The 21,661-nt window shown below is 40.8% G+C and overlaps 1 protein-coding gene across 1 annotated transcript; it reads left to right on the top strand.

The window, feature by feature from the left end:
* The first annotated feature begins 1,713 nt into the window (after positions 1-1,713).
* On the top strand, positions 1,714-8,601 carry LOC127572596 (secreted phosphoprotein 24-like). The gene is made up of 6 exons (XM_052020032.1): positions 1,714-1,855; positions 1,999-2,120; positions 3,671-3,793; positions 4,786-4,920; positions 7,325-7,375; positions 8,287-8,601. Exons 1-6 carry the CDS (start codon positions 1,801-1,803, stop codon positions 8,434-8,436), a joined length of 636 nt encoding a protein of 211 aa, XP_051875992.1. The 5' UTR covers positions 1,714-1,800; the 3' UTR covers positions 8,437-8,601.
* Positions 8,602-21,661: the final 13,060 nt, after the last annotated feature.

The raw sequence follows: 21,661 nt of genomic DNA, 5'->3' as shown, positions 1-21,661 counted from the left end.
TGGGTAGAATGGAAAGAGAATGCAGAAACCGAGGCGCCCGTGAGTGGACAGGGTGCACAACAGACACCTGGTGAGCCAAATACTGAACCACTGGGATTTCTGAATGGAAGGAAAGTGAATTATTGGAGTTTTGCTGTAAATGGTGATGTGATTGGCATCATCGTGTGGGATGTATTGGGATGTCATGTTAAGAACACAGAACACAGTAAAGGCCCTTCAGCCCACAGTGTTGTGCTGACATTTTATCCTGCTTTAACATCTATCTAACCCTTCCCTCCCACATCACCCCCCATTTCTCCATCATTCATATGTCTATCTAAGAGTCTCTTAAATGTCCCTAATGTATCTGCCCCCACAATCTCTGCTGGCAGTGCCTTCCATTAACCCACCACTCTCTGTGTAAAAAACTTACCCTTGACATCCTCCTTATACCTTCCTCCAATCACCTTAAAATTATATCCCCTCGTGTTAGCCATTGTTGCCCTGGGAAAAAGTCTCTGATTGTCCACTCGATCTATGCCTCTTATCATCTTGTAGACCTCTATCAAGTCACATCTCATCCTCCTTCTGAAGTGAAGGTTTTTTTTCCGGTAGAAAGAATTTTAAGTCTATGGAGTACCTTACAAGTGGGTGGAACCTCACTGAAGAAACACTGAAGAAAATTGGCAGTAAATGGTATAAGGTAATCAGATAAGAGTAGGTGGTTGTGGTCATCAACACAGGTGCACCTCAAGGCTGCATGTTTAGCCCCCTCCTCTACTCTCTTTACACCCAAGACTGTATGGCTAAACACAGCTCCAATACCATCTACAAATTTGCCATCAACATCATCAGGTTGCTTTACTTCGATGATGCCAGATCAGCCCCAGCATCCGTATTTCCATTACAGTAACTTCAGCATCAAGGTAAAGAGAAGTTTCTTAATATCAATGTGGGAATTAAAGGGAAAATGCAGACTCAATCGCCACTGAACACAGATACAGAATTGTCAGATACTGCAGGCATTTGACCCATCGTGTATGTTGCAGTTTGATAAAAGGTTTACTTTAGCTACACTCCCTATTCTTTCTCTTAAGCCCTGGAAATATATTTTCCTTTAAATATGTCGTCAATTCTTGTTTGAAATTTACGGGTGAATTCCTTTACACCACCTGATAGGACACTGGTTACAGATGATAACAACCAGCATATTTGTTTTCCTTCCTATTGCCTCCAGCTTTGTTACTAGTTATCTTAGCTCTGTACCTTCTAGGTACCAACCCTGCTGTTGATGGGACAGTTTCTCCTTGTTTACTCTTTGCTGTTTCGATGTACCTTACAACAGAGTGATTGGGCTGACAATGGTTGCTGTTAAATAATTGATTTCAATGAATATCCAAATGTTCTCTTTAACATAATAAATTATTTGCAACATTTGAGAATAGTCAAATACAAAAATACAATATATTAAATACTAAAATGTAAACAATATCTTTAAATGTGGGTTGGTGACGGCAAGTTTTAAAACATTTCAAAACATAATCGTTGCATGTTTTAATATCTGATAAATAGATGCTTAAGATATCTGTGTCTTTTCCAGAAGTCACGGGTTGTTAAACCCTCCAATTATTGAGTTGGCAGGAAATTCATTTCAGCATGTCTCAATGTTGTGGTTTGAAAAGCTTTGAAACATTGGTTGTGAGACTGTGAGTCATTAATTAAAGGGGTTGCAGCATATAAAAGGCAAACAACAGATAAAAGCTCAGTGAGAAAGAGAGAGACAGAGACATCATCTGCAGCTGATTACCAAAGCTTGTCAAGATGAAATCATTTCTATTGGCTTTTGTTGTACTTCAGGCTTTCCAATACTGTGCAGGTATTTAAAATGTAAAACTTTTCTTTCTGTTAAGATACCAAGAGAACTGTTTTGTGAATGTTGGTTGAACTTACAGTAGGAAAACTCAGAACAGGCAGGTGACTATAAACGCTAAGTACTGGTGTCACTGTCTTATCTTCTAGCCATCCCGGTGTTGGACTTCCTCCCAATCATTGAAGATGCACTGAGTCAATCCATTATACAGTTGAACAGCGACACAACTAGTGGTTACCTGTTTGCCGCCATCAATAATGAATTGCTGCATGTGAGCATTATTTGATTTAACATGACCTAATTTATTCTTCATGTGGGTATTTATTTCCTTCAGCCTTCTCTTCGTATCTGTTTTATCTCTCCCTCATATCCTATTTGTGGCTTTCTATTACTGTCACTTCTTTAATCTTTCACTTAGTTGCTACCTATGTCTCTTACAGTTCCTTTCACATATCTTGCAATTTATCACTTAATTTTTCTGTCTCTTCCCCTTAGTTTTCTGTACACATCTTTATACCCATTATTTCTTTGATCTCTTCTGTTGGGATATCAAGTATTAATTAAATTCCCTCCTCTCTCTTTCCACTATCTTTGAGTCTTCCTTATCTTTTGTCTCAGTGTTCCTGTCTTTCTTTTTCTGCTTTCTTTTTTTGTAACTTGTCTTATGATGTAAGTAGAGTGTTAATGGCCTGAAATGGCATTAGATTATTTGATAGTCCTTTTGAGCTGTTCCTTCAATCTTGGAAGGGAGCTTCACAGGGGCTGCTGGTTTGTTCCTCTGTTTTGGTGTGGGAGGTAGGTAGAGAACTTTCACACATTTAAAGTAAGTTTCCAAGGTATAGATTGGACCTCAATCACAATGTTCAGGTGGATAGATTGTGCACCTGGCAAGTTTTTTTTTCTATTTGTTCAAGGTAGTGAGAAGCTTAACCACCATCACTGCTAGATGTTCCATTTAAAAACTGTCGTAAAACCTTTTATAATCATTATAGTTTTGTGGTAAGGCTTCTCTCCCTCTACCGTTCTTTCCCTCCAACAATGAGAAAGTTCCAGCCAGCTGATGGCCGGAACATAACTCTCTCTGAAACTGTTCATCTGACCCAACCTAACATGTACTCAACCTACTGGAGAATGGGTGGGAGTGCAGTGGGCAATAGAAATGGAAACTAAGTTGCTTATTCCCCCAAGGCAGCAACAATGAACAAGTATTGTGCACACTGTGTTCATAAAACACCTGTTGCACAATAGCAATAAAAGTTGACTTATCTGTAATTCTGCCTCAGATTCTCTCAATTTTTCTCCTTTTCTCACTCTGTTTATTTTTAAGATTTTTCTTCATAATCGATCCCTCCAGTTCCAAACTGCATCTTTGCTTCTAGGCTTCAGAATTCTCCTTCTGAGCCTCTCCACTGCTCTAAATCCCTCTCCTTTTAAGCTGCTCATTGAAACCTACTTCTTTGAACCAAATATTATCATAATCCATCCTGATATCTCTTCTTGTGACTCAGTCTCAAATCTTGTTTGATGTGGTGTGCTTTGGGACATTCAACTATGTGAGAGGGGCTAATAGGAATAAGGTTGTTGCTATTATAACTTACACCCCCAGTTTCTTTGAGACAACCTTACTGTGACTTGTAATCCTTCTGAGCCTTGCAATGTTGATCTATCCATGTCGTAAATTGTTAGTAACTTCAATGTTTTACTTGCAAATAATTGCTGCAGGACAATGTGAATAAGTGTGGTTTTAGTGGCTTCAGAAGTTTTTCTTCCTTAATGAAGCTGATAATTCACATTTGATAAATCTGCATGTTTGTTCCTTAGGTTAGCCCTACAGGACCAAATGAGATATCTGTGGACCTGAGATTTAACGCAAGGGAAACCCTCTGTCCCAAAAACAGTGGAATGGAGGTTGAAAACTGTGAGCTGAATAGAAGCCCCTCAGCTGTGAGCACTGATATTATGTTTTCTTTAATTCATTGTCCTTAATTTTGTGCTCGTAATGATGGAGAAACTGTGTACGATTGTTTTGATTACACTGTGAAAGTGACAGCACAGCTCAAAAGAAAACAAATACCTAACTGGTTTCAACATGTTTTCAGGCATTATGAGATCAAGCAAGGTGCTGTATAAATATAAATCTCTTTTAGATGGGATTAGGGAATTGAAGAGAACTTCAAAACTGTACCAACTATTCTCACTGTAACAACCCTTGAAAAATGTAAATATTGTTAACTGAGTATTTATTGGCATACTACAGCATAATTTTTGGTCAATGCCTCTCTGTCACTGAAAAGCTAGTTTTATCTGTGCTGACAAATTTCCTCAGAGTAATTATTTCAAAATTCTATGTTGTATTAAATAACTACATATTAACATTATTTTGATGTTTTAAGTTTGTTTATGGTGTTTAGTTGATATTTTAATTTCAAGTGTATGCCCCTGTCTTTATTTCAGTTTTTCTGACAGATCTTCTTTACAAAGTGATTGTAACTATCAGCTGTGACTTTGTTTATAGCTTTCTTGCCTTTCAGTGGGTTCAAGTCCTTCTCCAGGGATACACACAAAACTCCAGGTTGGCCTCGTTGAGTAACACACTGTTAGGTTGTGTTGTCTTTCCAATGAGATATTAAACCACGATCCTGGTTACTCTCTTTTGTAGATGTAAAAAATACCATAAGATTATTTCAAAGAAGAGCTAGTCAATTATTCCCCATATCCCTCATTGAACTTTATTGAGGCAGGGTATTTGGTCATTATCACCATTCATTTGTGGGAGCTTACTGTTCACATCTTGAGTACAATATTTTCTATATTACAGCAGTAACTCCAAAAGAACCTGATTGGCTATAAAACATTTTGGGATGCTGTGAAATGTACTACATAAAGGCAAATCATTATTTTAGGTCAATGTACTTATTCCTTTCTTTAATCCACAGGAAATCGTTACATGTCACAGCAGTGTTACCTATTCATCGGGAACGTTTGTCGATGTTTTTCTACGTTGCAAGGACGCAAGAACCAGAATTATGGACAGCATCAGTTCATCATCCTCCTTCGAGAGTAGTGAAGAGGTATTTGAAAGCTGCAAGTTTATTCTGAATGCCAGTTAACATTGTATGGTGTTTATTGGACTGCATGAAATAAAATCTTTTCCTTGCTACAACTGAGACATATTTTCACTGCTGCCTGTTGGCAAGTACTGGATGGCAGGCCTGCCCAATTAACTTGAGTGGGTTGAAGATTAACTCACTTCTAATTTTAGTTAAACCTTGAATTTTAAATGTTTGCCATTATATCAATTTATTTTTAATTGAATTGATATAATGGCAAACATTTAACACTTTTAACTGGAGGTTTTAAAATGGTAAGAAACTCCCAATGACAAAGTACAGCCTCTGTCCTTATCCTGGAAACATAATTACTGGGTCTGATTCAACCCTGCTGACCACAGACCAATTGTTCCATGGCTGCTGCGGTCCAGTTTGAAAGCTGATCTGAGCACTGCTTTCAAGCAAACACAATGTAGTGAGGGTGGGGGGGGGGGAGGTGTTGGGGGAGGTGGGGGGAGGTGGTGAGACCTAAAGTAATATCCAAAACTGCTGGCAACATTCAGTAGCTCTGGAATTACTGCAGAGAGGTGAACTGAGTTATGGTCCAGTTGTCGACCCTGTGCATGAAACGTTGGAGGGGACACGTTTCAGATAAGGTGCGGGCTTCTCTGCATGCCACAGAGTTCTACCTCCGCTGCAGACATCTTCTGGAAGTCAGCCCGGTCAATAGGCATAGCTTAAGGTTGTGGGTGCAGACTGGGAAAGGCCACATGAGAAGGAAAGGAGTCTCCAGCTGTGACTGGTAGAAAGGTGTGATGTTTCGATCGGAGATGATCTAATGAGGGCACAGTGCCAATATACTGGACTCCAAGAATGCAAGGAAGCTTGGGGCTCTGTATTCCTGTCCCACAAACGCTTGCCTTCTCTCTAAAGCTCCCCTTGCCTCCCTTCAGTGGCCAGTATTCCCAAACCCTGGGAAAATCCATTGCAGAGAAGTTAAACGTGAAGCTTCTAATCTCATCATGGAATGTAAATGATCAACTCAGTTGCTGGGAGTTGGGTTTGTTTTAAGAACCTCATCCACCACCTTGAAATCCAGGTGGACAAAATAGCCCCAAGTTGTGAGATCTAAAAATTTAACATCCTGCCTGACACCAACACAACTATTTCTGTGGATTAAAATTACCTGTATGGTTTTAATCATTTCATCAGAACCGGTGAAGTTTAGTGACATAACATGTTTCGAACAATTAAAGAGGAATGGAAAGTATTTTAGATGGGTGGGAGTATTACGTAAACTTTTAACTTATTTATTCTTTGCAGACAAAAGTCTTGTTTGATGTATGTTAAGGAATTTAATATTATTTCAAATTTGTTACGCTATGAAGTTATGAATAACTTCCAAGCCAAGCATGCTATGGAATAAAAGAAAATGTAAAAGTCCTTATATCTTGGGCCAACACCATAGCTTCTACCAGAGTTAGATGCACTTCCATTATTACATAAATCTAGTGCAAATTTGTGTGGCTTATGGTGATATGAGGAGGTTGCTGCAGTGTTTAGAGTTTAGTCACAGAATTACAGTACTTTAGGATTGCATGTGGCTAATGGACCTGGCCTCTCAGAATGTGAAATCAGTTCAATCACACACAGAGAAAGAGCTCTTCCCTCTCTAGAGGAAATTTACAACGATCTTACACACCTAAAACACCAAAAGAATTCTCCCCTGCAATGCCTGAAGAAAGGAACCTTGAAAATAGGAGAAAAATACCTGTATCATCCCCATGAAAGATACCATTGGTCACCAAAAGGAGCTACCTCCGGTTCTGCATCAACAAAATCAAACTAATAAATACAGGAGAGTGATATAGATATGTATTATTAATTCCATATGACATAGAAGGCCATTTTAGCCCCTGTTCACAGTATTCTCCCAGTAATTTTCCCTATAACCGATTCTCCTCACATTCCCATCAACTCCCCTTATTTTCTACCACTCACCTACAGACTAAGCATAACTTAACACTAATTAACCTACCAACCTGCATGTCTTAGGGGTGCGGGAGGAAACAGGAGCGTCCACAGTCACAGGGTGAACATGCAAACTTCAAACAGACAGCACCGGAGGCCAGGATTGAACCCGGTTCACCGGCGCTGTGAGGCAGCGGCTCTACCAGCTGCGCTGTTCTGCTACCTTTCATGCTACCTTTCATTACTGAACAGCCGGGAATCTGAGACAGATCAGTGCAGGAATGGGGAATCAGAGGGCTGAACAGCCACTTTCTATGCCTGTTTTTATGATTGTACAAACAGTCACCTCTTTCCCCCAGCCTATTTGAATTTACGCCTTATACCGTTCAACTCTGTCTTTCCTTCCCAACATCTTTCTGCACCTCTGACGTCGGCCTTAATGTCTTCATTACAGATCCTGTTCCAGAGGAGGTCACCACAATTTCAGGATGAGTACTACTCATCAGTAAGTATGATTGATCATTAAAATCTGTACAGTTACCACGTGGGGATCACAGAGTCATACCTCTTCCAGTGCTGTAACCAGTCATCCAAAGGATCCCCAGGAGCTGAGGAGCATAGAACTCTGAGCACTTCAGGGAGGCCAATAGGGTAAGGGGGCAGGGTGAAGACATTGTTACTCATTCACAGGGTATGGGCATTGCTGGTAAGCCATCACTTACTTCCCATCCCTGAGCACCCTTGGAAGTGCTAATAAGCAGACTCCTTAAACTGCAGCAATGTGTCTCCTTTCCACTCCCATTGCCCATGGCTCAGGTAATCTGGTGGTCAATGAACATCTTCCAACTTGAAGGGAGTGCATGGACTGTGAGTTTCCTGTCTCCCTGGTGCAGAGTGGGGCCCAGTGTCACATCAGCAGAGAGCCCCTGGTGACACGAGACATGAGTTAGAAATTCACCTTGGAGGGTATCATAAAATGGAACATCTCACATTGATTACTAGAAATATGCACACCCTCCCTTTAAAATTCAGTTCCCTTTGCTTTCTGTGGCACTGAGTCATGGCACTTGTTGACTCGCGCTGATGATACCGCCTCTAGTGGGCACTATCTGAGGAGAATATCCATCCAGCATGCTGCCAGCTTTATGGAGTTCCAGGCTACATCTTACTTTGAGCAGTGTTTCCCTGAGTTTGTGAGGCCACAAATGACGGAAGATGCTCTGAACGTGCCCCTCGTGTCACAAGCACAAGCCATTCCCAGTAAAGGACACTTTGTGAATGCTGGTAGAGTGGGGATATCATCAGATATCACACACACTCCAGCTGCTGCCCATTACCTATGGGTTGTCAATGGTTAAAATAGCACAGGATGTAATCATGAGACCTTGGAGTTAGACTCTCTTCATTATATATTAGGTCGACTGGAATAATCGGCCATCTGGTCAACGCCGGAGGAACGGCTCTGCCGCGGGGAAGAAAAATAACCAGAGGCAGAATCTGAGCCAGGGTCTGTCATCCAAGAAGATTCCACGTCGTAAACAGAATCCGGACTCTGTCGCGGAATAAACAGTCAAAGTACACACAAAGCTACACATGCACCACGCATGCTTTAAAGCCAGCAGTGGAACCTAAAAAGTATTCTTTATTATATCTTTCACTCAGTGATGTAAGTCACATTGCTCTTCAATCTTGTTCAAGTTGAAAGCAAGACAATAAAGCAAGTCAATGAAAGTGTGGAGTGTCCTGCCACAGTTTTGTGATAACTGACATTAACCTGAAAATATCTTACAATTGTTCTCACACCATTGAAATGAATCTGAAATTAATTAATGAATCTGAAAATATCTCAGACTATTGCCTTCAAAAGAATTCTCGGTAGATAGACCAAATCGAGAACCTAAAATGAAACTGGGGTCATAGCAAGTTATATTTTTAAATTATGTAAGATCTGTTTCTCCTGTTAATGTTCTCATGGTCTGTGTGACCTCCTGGTCTGCTTTGGATGAGTTGAGGAGAGTGTGGAAAATTCTTTTCCAGAAATTATTCCAATGTCAGTCCAGGAGGTTTTCTGTTTCTTGGCTTGTCCAAGCAAATTAAATGTCTGAGGTTAGGGGAGGGGGATGGAAGGGTGTAATCGGATGTGTATGTAGGAAACTGGAAGCAGGAGTAAAGCACTCTGTCGGCAAGTCTGCTTCACCATTCCACATCGTGGCTGAACTCTGGCCTGGTTCCATTTCCTGACTTCATTCCTGAAAGGACTGATTACATTTTCAGAGCACATCTGCTTGTCCCAGACTCATTAGCTACGACCTACGATTTCCCTATAATGGCCCATGAAAAACTGGAACAACTCATCAATGAAACTTCAAAGTTCCAGGGACAACAATGGGTTATGTGTAATCATAGCTCATAATTTAACAAGTTATCATGGGACCCTCCTTGCCCAAACCCTTTCACATATGTACGATAACCAGAATTGCTCACACGGCTTCATATGCAGCACGGCAGTGTAGCAGTTAGCGTAATGTTATTACAGCACCAGCAACCTGGGTTCAATTCCCGCCATTGTCTGTAAGGAGTTTGTACATTCTCCGTGGGTTTTTTCCGGATGCTCTGGTTTTCTCCCACGTTCCAAAGACGTGCAGGTTTGGAGCTGTGGGTATGCTATGTTGGCATCAGAAGAATAGCAATACTTGTGGGCTGACCCCAGCACATTCTCAGTAACACAAGAAGACGCATTTCACTGTGTATTTCGATGTACATGTGATTAATAAATAAATATCTTATCTTATCTTATCTTATATGTGGCCTAACCGGAGATTAATTTGGCTACATAGAATTTAGAAACAATCTTCCAACATTTCGTATTAGAAGTCATAGAATCTTACAGCATGGAAACAGGCCATTCAGCCCATCTCAACTGATCGTCACCCTTCTGTACTTATCCCATCTTCCAGCACTTGGTTCATAAGCTTCAATGCCTCGGTGATTCAAGTGCTCATCTAGACACTTCTTAAATGCTCCAAGCAACCCAATCTCACAGGCAGTGCATTCTGGATACCCACCACTCTCTGGGTGAAGAAAGTCCCTCTCATAAGCTCTTTGAATGTCTTCACCCCTACCCTAAATCTATGTCCTCTAGTTTTATCTACCTCTGACGTGGGGAAAGGTTTCCTGCAGTCTACCCTATCTATCAACCCTCATAATTTTATATACCTCAATCATCTCTCCTGTTAACCTCCTCCACTCTAGGGAGAACAGACCCAGCCTCTCCAGTCTCTCCTCATAACTGAACTGCTCCATTCCAGGCAACATCCTGGTGAATCTCCTCTGCACCCTCTCCAGCACTACGATATCCTTCCTATAGTGTGATGACCAGAACTGCACGCAGTACTCCAGCTGAGGCCTGTTCGAGGTTTTATAGAGTTGGAGCATAGCCTCCTTACTTCTGTATTCAATGCCCTGACTAATGAAGGCCAGTATCATGCATGCCTTTCTAGCCACATTGTCTACATGCATTGCCACCTTCGAGGATATATGGACTTGTATTCTAAGGTCCCTCTGTTCCTCAATAGTCCCTAAGATTGTCCCTCTGTTAATCAATACTCTCTAATACAGTGGTCTGGTCCTCTTGTTAAAAAGACTGGCATTCTATTCAGCGACGTTAAGCAGTAACGTTGGACTATTCCAATCGCTCTAAAATGCTTGTTGGGCCATTTAAAGGGAGTTACTCATCATAACTTGTTAAACTGGAGTTTCCTATAGGCCACACTGGGTAGGGATGGAAAATTTCCTTCTCTAAAGAACATTAATGAATCAGAAAGGCTTTTCTGACGATCTCATACTTCTATGGTCACTGTTACTTCTATTAGCTTTTTACCACAGATTTATTTAAATTCTCCTTGGTAGAATTTGAACTGACATCTCTGGATCATTAATTCAGGCCTCTGAACATTAGTCCAGCAACTTATCCACGATGCTACTGTGTCCTGTGAATGTCATTAAATGGAACAGAGCCAATTTATTCATTCACCCCATCCTCTCCTGTCAGGTACAGCCGGTCTCTCCACTCCCAGGCAGTCTATGTCCATAGTAGTTTAATGGTGTCCATTAAGTCAACAAAAGGTCAAAACAATTCAACAGGATTCTTGTTTGACTTTTTAAAAGTTGATTAGAGTGAGCAGAACCTAGTCTAAATATTATGCTAAATCATTCCAGGTGTACGCAGATTCCTAAGAGTTATGAAATCATTACATTAAACCTTGTTCTACTATTTGTTTTCTTCCTCCAACAGCTATAAATCCAAGGAGGTCTGGCTCACTGCAGACTACCTTTACAAGATCAAAGAGTAGCTCCAAGTCCAGTTCCAAAACTCTTCCTCCCTTTCACAGGGTCCTGACCCAAAACGTTGACCGTCTGCTTTTCTCCGCGGATGCTGCCTGACCTGCTGAGTTCCTCCAGCATCTTGGTGTTCTTTCTGTTTATATCGCTTGTCCCACCAGCCCCTCTCTTCCCAACCGTCCTGCTCCACAAACTTCCTGCTCTCTGGAATGGAAAATCCTAAACACACTATCAATGCAACAAGCAAAAATGTTCCAGTCTCAAACCAAAGCTTTAGTTGGCAACAATGCCAATTGAAACTTTTGGCTGGATATGGTAAAAATCTTGAGTTTGAAGCATATAAGTTTGAAGTATATCTTGACGCTTTACAAGATCAAAGGGTGGCTCTGAGTCCATTGCCACAAACTCTTCCTTTCACAGTCTTTCTGTTTATCATTCTTGTCCCACCAACTCCTCCCTCCCCAACCCTCCTGCTCCACAAACTTCCTGCTCTCTGGAATGGAAAATCCTAAACACAGCACCAATGCAACAAGCAAAAATGTTCCAGTCCCAAACAAATGCCAGGACCTACCACTTGAATGAACACAAGTATTAGAAGTAAATGGCACTAATTTAACAGAAATAGCTACACCTGCAGAGCAACTATAATGCTCTAACACTGAATCAAATATCCAGAAACTCTCCAAGGCAACTCTTCTCATAGGCCCCTTCTGTAAAGGATCAAGGGGAATTCTGAAGAAAATGGCACAGAAAAACAAAACAGTTGATCCCATTTTGCCCCAAGTGGAATGTAAGAAGATAGTCCAGCACAAAAGGACATCAGCCTCAAACACAAATGCCAGTATCTTCCTCTTCCAGACCCCATCATCTCACTCAACTCATTGCTTTTGAAATATATCTTCCTCAACTGCTTATCCAATCTTTTACTAAATGTTGAAGGGATGCTGCACAGGCAGAAGGTGTGCAGGGACCTAAGAGATGGAATACATTCTACGAAATCATCGCTCTGAGAGATATGTTGAGATTGACAGTCAGGCCACTAATCATTTACAGTGAGAAGGTATTGAACAAAAACAGTGAGTGTATAAGGAGGTAAACATGCCACTGGTTGTTCTGAAATGAGGTGATTCTTAAAGAAGTTTTTAAAATTATCGTCTCTGGGAGCAAACTGGAGTTTGCAGTGTCAATCACTGTTTGCCCTTTAAATTTAATCTGTTTGAAAGTTTAACCTGTATGTTAGACATCAAGCATTTTGACAAACAGCTGATATCATCCAGATGTTTATTATTATTCACACAGTCCCTTTGGGGTCACGTCACTCTATCCTTGTCAGCTTCTGTGATTTGCAGTCTTAGATCAGGAGGAAATGAATACCATTCAGATCTACAACCCATTAGAGATGTGAATAAATTCACTTACACAGCAGAGCTTTGAACTTTGTTTTTTGCCACTAATGGGTCAGGTAACAAGAGAAGCTCACTATTTAATATGCAAACATTTTGTCAACCCCAGCCTCCAAGCTCTTGCTTTTGCAAACTTTCTTTAGTGGTGCTCTCACTGCCTTGCTTCTGAGAGCTTCACACCAATCTATGTGACATTTGACTTCCCAGTGACTTCAAAGTTACACCAATCATCTCCTACTCTAACTGAGCTTTCACCAGGACCCCCTGGTAGAATACTTCATTTTATTTAATTTTCTTTTCACGGAATGTGCATATTTTAAAAATAAAATGTAAGAACCACAGAGTCACACAGCATGGAAACAGATCTTTCAGCTCACCCAGTCCACGATATCAACCACCCAACTCTACTAATCCCACTTTATTCTCGCCACTTTACCATTGGCGTACCCCCCTCCCCTCCGCTCCACTCCAAAGTCTACCACATTCAGGACAATCTACCATATCCAGTTAACCTATCATTCCACACAACCACACAGTCACAGGGAGAACTTGCAAACTCCACGCAGACAGCACCTACGGATTGAACTCAGTCTGCTGGAGCTGTAGGGCAGCAGCTCTACTGTTGGCATTGCTTAAGCAATAAATCATAATTCCTTTTATCTTTTCACTACCTATTCTTTACAGCGGCGTGGCTATTATACTTTAGATCCCAAGAACATTAATGGAGGTTAATTGAATACTGTGGAAAGCACATGCAAGGAACATGATGCACACTTAACCAATGCCTATTTAACTCAGAGTAGGTTGAGCACAAAAATCTTGTTCTCTTCCTTCATTATTATGATCGTGTACGCAGAGTTTAATCTCATGAACAGCTGAAACTGGGAGGAGAGCACTAATTGAAGTCATACCTGCACGGCTTAAAGACTTTTGACATGTAGAGATTGGTTGGGGGAGTAAATTTCCAAAGAGTGTTCCATTCCACCTTCAACATTTCATGTGAAGCACCATTTTATCACACTGATAGGATTGCACCAAACACAATGTGGTGAAGCATGTGAAGCTCTGAGCCTCTGGGGCTGTACAGCTCCAGTGACCTGGGTTCAGTCCCAACCTCAGGTGCTGCCTGTGTGGAGATTGCATGTCCTCCCTCTGACCACATGGGTTTCCTCTCGCATTGCAAAGATATGTGGGTTTGTAGACTAATTGGCCAGTGCAAATTTCCCTTACTGCGTGAGGTATAGAAGGATAATAGGTGGCAGGATAAATTAGCTGAGGAAATGGGATTTCACAGAGAGCCAATATAGACTCGATAGGTTGAAATGGCCTTTTTGTTCATATATATGGCAGAATAAAAACCCAAGAAATATTTACAGAAATTAAAAAAGGATGGCAGTATGGCTTTGCTTAATTTTAGTTTTTACTATTGGGCAATTAATATTCAAAATTTAATCTTTTGGACACAAGATTTAGATGTAATTCAACGTCCACGATGGGTGTATCTCAAGCGTGAGTCAGTGCAAAGGTTTTCATTGGCTTCTACTTTAGGGGCCTCGCTCCCCTTTGCACTTACTAAATTGAATAAGCAAATGATTAATCCAATAACTAAACATACAATACGCATATGGTTTCAATTTCGTAAATTTTTTGGATTGAATAAATTTACTTTATCAAGTCCTATTCTATCTATTCTTTTCCTTCAACCATCTAGAATTGATCTAGCTTTTCTTTTATGGAAAACAAAGGGAATAACATGTTTTCGTGATCTATTTGTTGATAACTGTTTTTTGTCTTTTGAACAGTTGTCTAATAAATACAATTTGCCTAGATCACATTTTTTTAGATATTTACAGATAAGAAACTTGATGTTACTCTACCTACTTTACCGATACCACATCCAATTGAAATTACAGAAAAAATTTTAGGTTTTAACCCTTGTCAGAAGGGCTTGATAGCAATAATTTATTATTTGATTATGAAAATATATTTAGGGATACTGGACAAAATTAAGAATGAATGGGAAAGAGAACTTCAGATACCTCTACCTATAGAGACATGGAAGAAAATTCTTCAATTAGTTAATACCTCTTCAATGTGTGCTAGACACTCTCTAATACAGTTTAAGGTGGTTCATAGGGCCCATATGTCTAAGGATAAGCTAGCTCACTTTTATAACCATATAAATCCTATCTGTGATAGATGTAATTCAGAGGTGGCTTCCCTGACACATATGTTTTGGTCCTGCCCTCTTTCGGAAAAATATTGGAAAGACATTTTTGATATCATTTCAGTGGTATTGAATATTGATTTACAACCACATCCTATTACTGCAATTTTTGGGTTACAAATGATGGATTCTGGCCATTTATCTGCCTCAGTTTGTCATATGATTGCATTTGTTACATTAATAGCCAGAAGATCCATTCTATTTAAATGGAAAGATCCTAAACCTCCTACTACATTCCAATGGTTTTCCCAAACTATAACATGTTTAAGCTTAGAAAAAAATTAGGAGTGGTACGGTTGATCCTTCAGTTAATTTTGAAGAAACTTGGAGCCCATTTATTCAGCATTTTCATATGATATAAGCTGACCTTTTCCGAATCCTTCTCAATAACTTTCTATTTGAATATAGAGGAGCGGAGTTAATGACATAACAATTTTTTTAATCAATGAACTACGACAGCCCAGTTTTTGTTTAGATCTTGGGTAGTTTTTGTTTATTATTACCATTCATTTTGTTTTGTTACTATTTTTTCTTACTTTGGGTTTTTTTTCCTCATATAATCAAATTTCTTTTAAATCTTTTTCATGTTCAATTGTTAAGAGATTGGGGGTTTCAGATTACATATTTTACTCTTTGTGTTTGTATACGTTAACTGTTATTATTGTAATCCCGATCTCTTTATATCATGTGTATAATTGCTATTGTTATGTATATTAATTCGAAATTAATAAAAAGATTGAAAAGGAAAGAAATGGCCTTTTTTTCTGTTGTAAGGAAGTAGAAAAAGCTCTCCCCCTTAGCTCCATAATCCAAAGGCATAAAGACTCCAGTCAAAAGACGTAAGAGAAAACTTGATCATTTAGGAAACTAATTGACAACCTGGCTACACGTCTAGGCTGTTTGAACACTTTAGAATCATGAAGTAAGAATTGAAAAAAACACCTAAAAGTGGAGGCCATTTCCTGATGCCAAGTTTGCACGCACTCAAGATTGTTCTCAGTCTCAAGAGCACACGTGTAAAATGGGTGCAGATCAGTGCAGATAACTGGAGCCCAAAGTAAGGAGCCACACCTACCTCTTGTACATTTCTATTTTAATTATGTGTAGTGTGATGCAGAAGAAGACAGCAAGAAGTTTGTGATTGGTTCAAAATGGTGGTATTATACATTCTATTTAGTTTATCAAAATATTGTGACATGTGCAGCTAACATTGTTAAAAAATGGTGTGGTGATTGTTAATGTGTTAAGAATATGGGAAACAGTTTGATTAAAGCTGGTTGCTATGGTGATATGTCATGTGACAGGAATGTGGTACAACAGGCAGTTGATTGAGCATGTGTATAAAAGGACAGTTTGCCATTGCTGGAGAGAGCTGTTTTTTTTTGGATTGAAGTTGGACTAAGGATCAGAGGCAGAGCTGTGCTGATGATAGGGCTTTGCAACAGCAAAAGGGATATGAGAGAACAGTTTTGTTTATTTTTCTTGAAAACTCTTTGTTTCCTGGACTGATTGAACAGACTTTGCCTTCAAACTGTAGTCATGGCCAAGTGGTGCCAAGGGCCATTGAAGACTCCTACATTTACTGTTGCCAGGAACAGCAGAAGGGTGTGAGAACTGAACAGTGCAAACTGCTACTAATTGTGTTATAAAACCATTTTTTTGAACATACCAATTGAATTGGAACCATGTTATAATAAGGCAGCATTTTCTGACATTTGGTGTAGTTGTCAGGATCCAACCAATATATGGAAGGAAGGAAAAGGCTTCCAAGAGAAGCACAGAGGGAGAATGTCGAATACTGGGGTGGATGCCATCTGAAGGGTTTAGTCTTGTTGCTGAGTTACTGAGTAAAAACTAGGCCACCTAAAGATTGGAATTAGGTAATAGAAAAAACTGCAAAGAAACTGCCCTCTGCTATTAAAGATTGTTCAATGAAAATGGGCAGCCTCGATAATCCTGAGCAAAATGTAAGCAGTTTGGATGGATATCACCTACTGTGGGTTGAAGCTTACAAGAAGAAAAATATGCATTAGAAGCCGAGAGAATATTCAGATGCAGAATTCCAATGTTGCATTAGTAGAGGTCATACAAGATGCTTAAGAGAGAGTGAAAATGGTGGAGGATAATATGCCCAGCCCAGCTGTTTGATTACATACAAAATACAAAAAAACTTGTGAGGTAAAGGAAATGAACAGTTAATCCAGAAAAGGTTAAGGCTCCATTAACAGATGATTGGCCTCCTGACCTGTGGGCCTTTTCTGAGGAGGAGAGAGAATGGATGAAAGGGGAGGAAGAAGAAAATGTCTGACCCTCGATAACTAACAAAACTTGAGGAATTGCAGGACAATGGCCTCAACCCTCACAGGTCCTGTGTGACTACTGCCAGAGTTACAGTATATATCAAAACAAAACAAACAACTAGCATGGGAAACCTTAGGGCCCTGGTTAACAAGACTCTGGGACCAGGGGCGGATGCTATCTGCCTTGTTAATCAAGAGCTGCATAGGTCAGGAGCTCTCTCCCTAGATCCAATGATAAATCAGGTTTTGCAGACAGGAGCCAGGGAATACCTGCAGTCCCTATTGAAATGTATAGTAGTCTCTGTTACAGATAGATATCCTGATCTCATGGATTGCGAGGAGAAATGTACCCCCAGAAAGTGGGACAAAGATTAAGGCTCATGGCAACCCATTTGGGGATCCATAGGAACAGATGGGGTTGTGTTTTCCAGTGGTATGAGAAGCTGTCAGATGAGACCTAATCTCATACATGTGAAAGGAGTCCAATGGTAGTATTAGGACCTGCATAAGGAAGTCCTGTAGACCACATAGGACTGTTGCTTGGACAATTGGGGGATGCAGAAGAAAGATGTGTGAGTGCCCGAGTGGTACAACTGAAAAAGGAAAACAAAGGAAATAGGTTACATAAAGCTGAGGAAAATGCAGATAGACAACAGGAAATTACTAGAAGGGACATGTTTATTGCTTTGCTGAAAGCAGGAGTGGCTAAAGAAGAAACAGACAGTATTCCCACTGAAACAATGCAAGTAATATACAAAGAAAAGTGTGGTGGAGAGGATCCTATACCCTATCCCCCGTTGAGTAAGGGCAATGGGATCTAACCGAGAATGGTTGGGTATTAAAGAAACTAATCTTTTCCATGACGACCAAACAGAAGGATTATATCATGACTTTTCCTCGTCAATATCTGAGACAGGTTACTCCCCTTCATGGACTCTGTCTATACCTCTCGCTGCCTTGGTGAAGCAGCCAGCATAAACAAAGACCCCACCCAACCGGGTCATTCTCTCTTCTCTCCTCGCCCATCAGGCAGAAGATAGAGGAACCTGAGGGCACATGCCACCAGTCTCAAGGACAGCTTCTATCCCACTGTGTTAAGACTATTGAACAGTTCCCTTATACGATGAGATGGACTCTTGACTCACAATCTACCTTGTTTGACCTTGCACCTTATTATCTACCTGTAATGCACTGTTATTGTTATTGTTTTTTATTAATTAAATTAAATTCAATTAAATTCTGTTATTGTTTTTACCCTGTACTACCTCATTGCACTGTGTAATGAATTGATCTGTACGATCGATATGCAAGACAAGTTTTTCACTGTACCTCGGTATAAGTGACAATAATAAACCAATATCAATACCAATTAGTAACCCCATTCCTGAGGGGTGTGGCAGGGGTCCTAATAAAGTGATTACTAGGCAGACGACTAATAAAGTGTCGCTGGGCCACATGTACCATTGACCATGTATTATGGTTCAGGTATTAGACTCTGGTGGTTCCGAGAGCTGAGGTAGTGCTTATACATGGCAATCCCAGGAAATGTGCTGGAGTCAAAATTGTAGTTAATGGATTTGGGGAGGACAGACCTTGGCTGTAAGGACACATGTATATTTAGCCATTAGAAGGAGAGCATCATTCACTGCTGCAGTGCTAACTACCAAAATTCCTGAGTATATTCTTGGGATAGATACAGAGACAAGAGCTTAAACTGTCAATGGGTAGATTTGCATTTGGAGTCAGGAAAGTTAATGTTGTAGTGTGGTCGGCAAGATGGGAACTGTTGCATGTCCCAGGCCTGTCACAGGTGAAAAATGTGAAATTGTATCAATTGCCTGGGGATCACAGAAAAGTCGCTGATACTATAGAGGAACTTACAAAAGTGCAGATAACAAGACCAAATGCTTCTCCCTGTCATAGTCCAGTTTGGCCAGTAAAGAAACTAGGTGGAAGCTGGAGAATGATGGGAGAATTTGAATAAAAATGACCCTCTGCTAACTGTTGTGGTGCCAGATATTATGACTTTAGTAGATAAGATTTCACAAGGAGAAGACCAATGGTTTGCAGTTTTGGACTTTGCAAGTGCATTTTTCTCAATATTATTAGATCAAGATTCATGAAATCAATTTGCTTTCACATGGGAAGGATATCGGTGTACATTTCAGAGGTCACCACAAGGGCATTTATGTAGTTCAACCCTATTCCGTGGTTTAATAGCAAGAGATTTAGCTGAGTGTCATCTCTCACCCGTTATCCCAGTTGCACAATATATTGTTGTGGGAACAAAGTGAGCAAATAGTAAGTGAAGCTTCACATGATGTGGTTGAGCAATAAGCACATCAACCAAAAGAAATTACAAGGACCTAGCACTAACGTGGTATTTTGGGGTATACGATAGAGTAAAAGAGCAAGGATCACACCAGAAAAGGTGAAGAACAAAATTCAGGATATGGTGCAGCCACAACCAAGGTAGGGGCACAAAAGTTCATAGGGTTTCTGGGGTACTAGAGACGATATATAAGGTGACGGAAGAAGACGTCTTTTGAATGGGGACCTGAGCAACATAGACTTTGAAGCTACCAAAAGAACCAATCATGACTGCCTTCTCTTAAGCCTGAAAGATGCCTTACCACCCATTGAAAGTCCAGGTATTGGTAGAATGGAACATAACTACGTGGAGTCGATGGCAAAATGCATCGGGGAAAAGGTAGCTTTGGGCTTTTTGGACTAGGACATTACCAGAGGTTAGCACCCCATAAAGTACCCTTGATTTACTTCAAGCCAGCCTGTCCCTCTTTAAGGGTGATGCATTATGCCTGCAGCAGGTGCAAACAGACTATGGAAAATGGAGAGTGGCAGCTCTTGTTTTCCAGCGTTGCACTGAAGGCAATGCATTAATGTGATTAGCTATTTTTACGCTATTTGGCATATTAGAGTTTACAGATTTGGTCTGGGATATTTATTTTGCATTACATTTGATATTTGCACGGTGGCCACAAGTGGTTACTGTGCTGGTCAGGAGCAGCGGGAAGGTGAGTGGAAATCGGAACTGCATTTAATGGTAGTGCAGTCAGATGAGAAGCTCGTGGAAAACCACGCCAGTGAGATCTAGGTTGTCCCACCCCTCCCTCTTCCTGGTCCTCAGCTGGACAAAGTATAGTTCATGGAAAGTGTTGTGATGCTATGGTACCATGACAAATCATTGAAATGAATTGAATTAGGTTATTATTATCACATGTAAGAAGATATCTTTATTAGTCACATGTACATCGAAACACACAGTGAAATGCATCTTTTTGTGTAGAGCATTCTGGGGGCAGCCCGCAAGTGTCGCCACGCTTCCGACACCAACATAGCATGCCCACAACTTCCTGACCTGTACGTCTTTGGGATGTGGGAGGAAACCGGAGAACCTGGAAGAAACCCACGCAGACATGGGGAGAACTCCATGTACCAAGATACAGTGAAAGACTTCTGTCTGCATGCCATCCAGGCAGATCATGCCATACATAAGTACATAGAGGAAGTAAAAAGAAAACAGAATGCAGAATACAGTGTAGCAGCTACAGAGAAAATGCAGTGCAAGTAGACAAATAAAGTGCAAGGACCACGGTGAGGTAGATTGGGAGATCAAGTATTCATCTTCAGCATACAAGAGGTCCATTCAAGAGTCTAATAACAACCGGTTAGAAGCTGTCCTTGAGTCTGGTGGTGCTTGTTCTCAAGCCTTTGTATCTTCTGCCCAATGGGAGAGGGGAGTGTTGAGGCCTGTCTGCTGCGTTCCTCAAGTGGTGCAGGCAGTACAGCTTCTGGTTCAGGGTGACAATGGTCTGCTCTTTTGCGCAGGCGAGGAATTTGTTGTCTGCCCACTGCTCGAGGGTTGGACTCAGGAATCGAGATCCATGGCATCAGCAGGTAGCCCTTCTCACCTAGCAGTCAGCCTTTGATTTATCCTGAAGGCTCCGGAGATGTTCGTGGGATAAAGGCGCGGTCACTGCTGCCAGAGTAAAGGGCATTGTCAACTGGAGGCCCGTGTTTCTACTAGCAACAGTCAGCAGGATCCAGTGAACCAGGTCTGTCTATGCTACAAGTTCCAGCGGATCTCAACCCACACTTGCCAAGGACAATTCAGGACAATTCAGCCACAGCCATATTAGCTAAAATCATGCACCAATGTGCTAAAATCATGCACCAAAGTTTGAGGCCCGAGCGTTTAAATCTCACTGATATCCATAGATGTGCATGTCATTCCCCACCCCACCTGCACCCGCAGTGACTTACAGTAACAGTGACAGATTATACTGGTGCAAGGCCATTAACTCCCACTGACAGCCTCATTTTATCCAACGTCAATATTAATCCCTGAGAGTTTGTTTACTGAGCATAAATCTTGTGCACATTCCCACAAACCAGTGAATTCTTTAAGTGACAACCTTATGACCCTGGGCATTTGGAGATTGGCATTCTTTCTCAGTGACCGTTGAATCATCCCAACCCCAGCATTTAATTGGCTGCCA

This window comes from Pristis pectinata, chromosome 1 (genome assembly GCF_009764475.1).
Source record: "Pristis pectinata isolate sPriPec2 chromosome 1, sPriPec2.1.pri, whole genome shotgun sequence".
Classification (NCBI taxonomy): Eukaryota; Metazoa; Chordata; class Chondrichthyes; order Rhinopristiformes; family Pristidae; genus Pristis; species Pristis pectinata.
Note: the sequence above shows the minus strand (reverse complement) of the source record. Positions and strands in the feature narration are given on the sequence as shown.

Coding starts and splice junctions, on each gene's coding strand:
- LOC127572596 (XM_052020032.1), top strand. CDS start 1,801: ATGAAATCATTTCTATTGGCTTTTGTTGTACTTCAGGCTTTCCAATAC. Junction 3,794..4,785: donor TGAATAGAAGCCCCTCAGCT/GTGAGCACTGAT, acceptor TTTAATCCACAG/GAAATCGTTACATGTCACAG. Junction 7,376..8,286: donor AGGATGAGTACTACTCATCA/GTAAGTATGATT, acceptor ATTATATATTAG/GTCGACTGGAATAATCGGCC.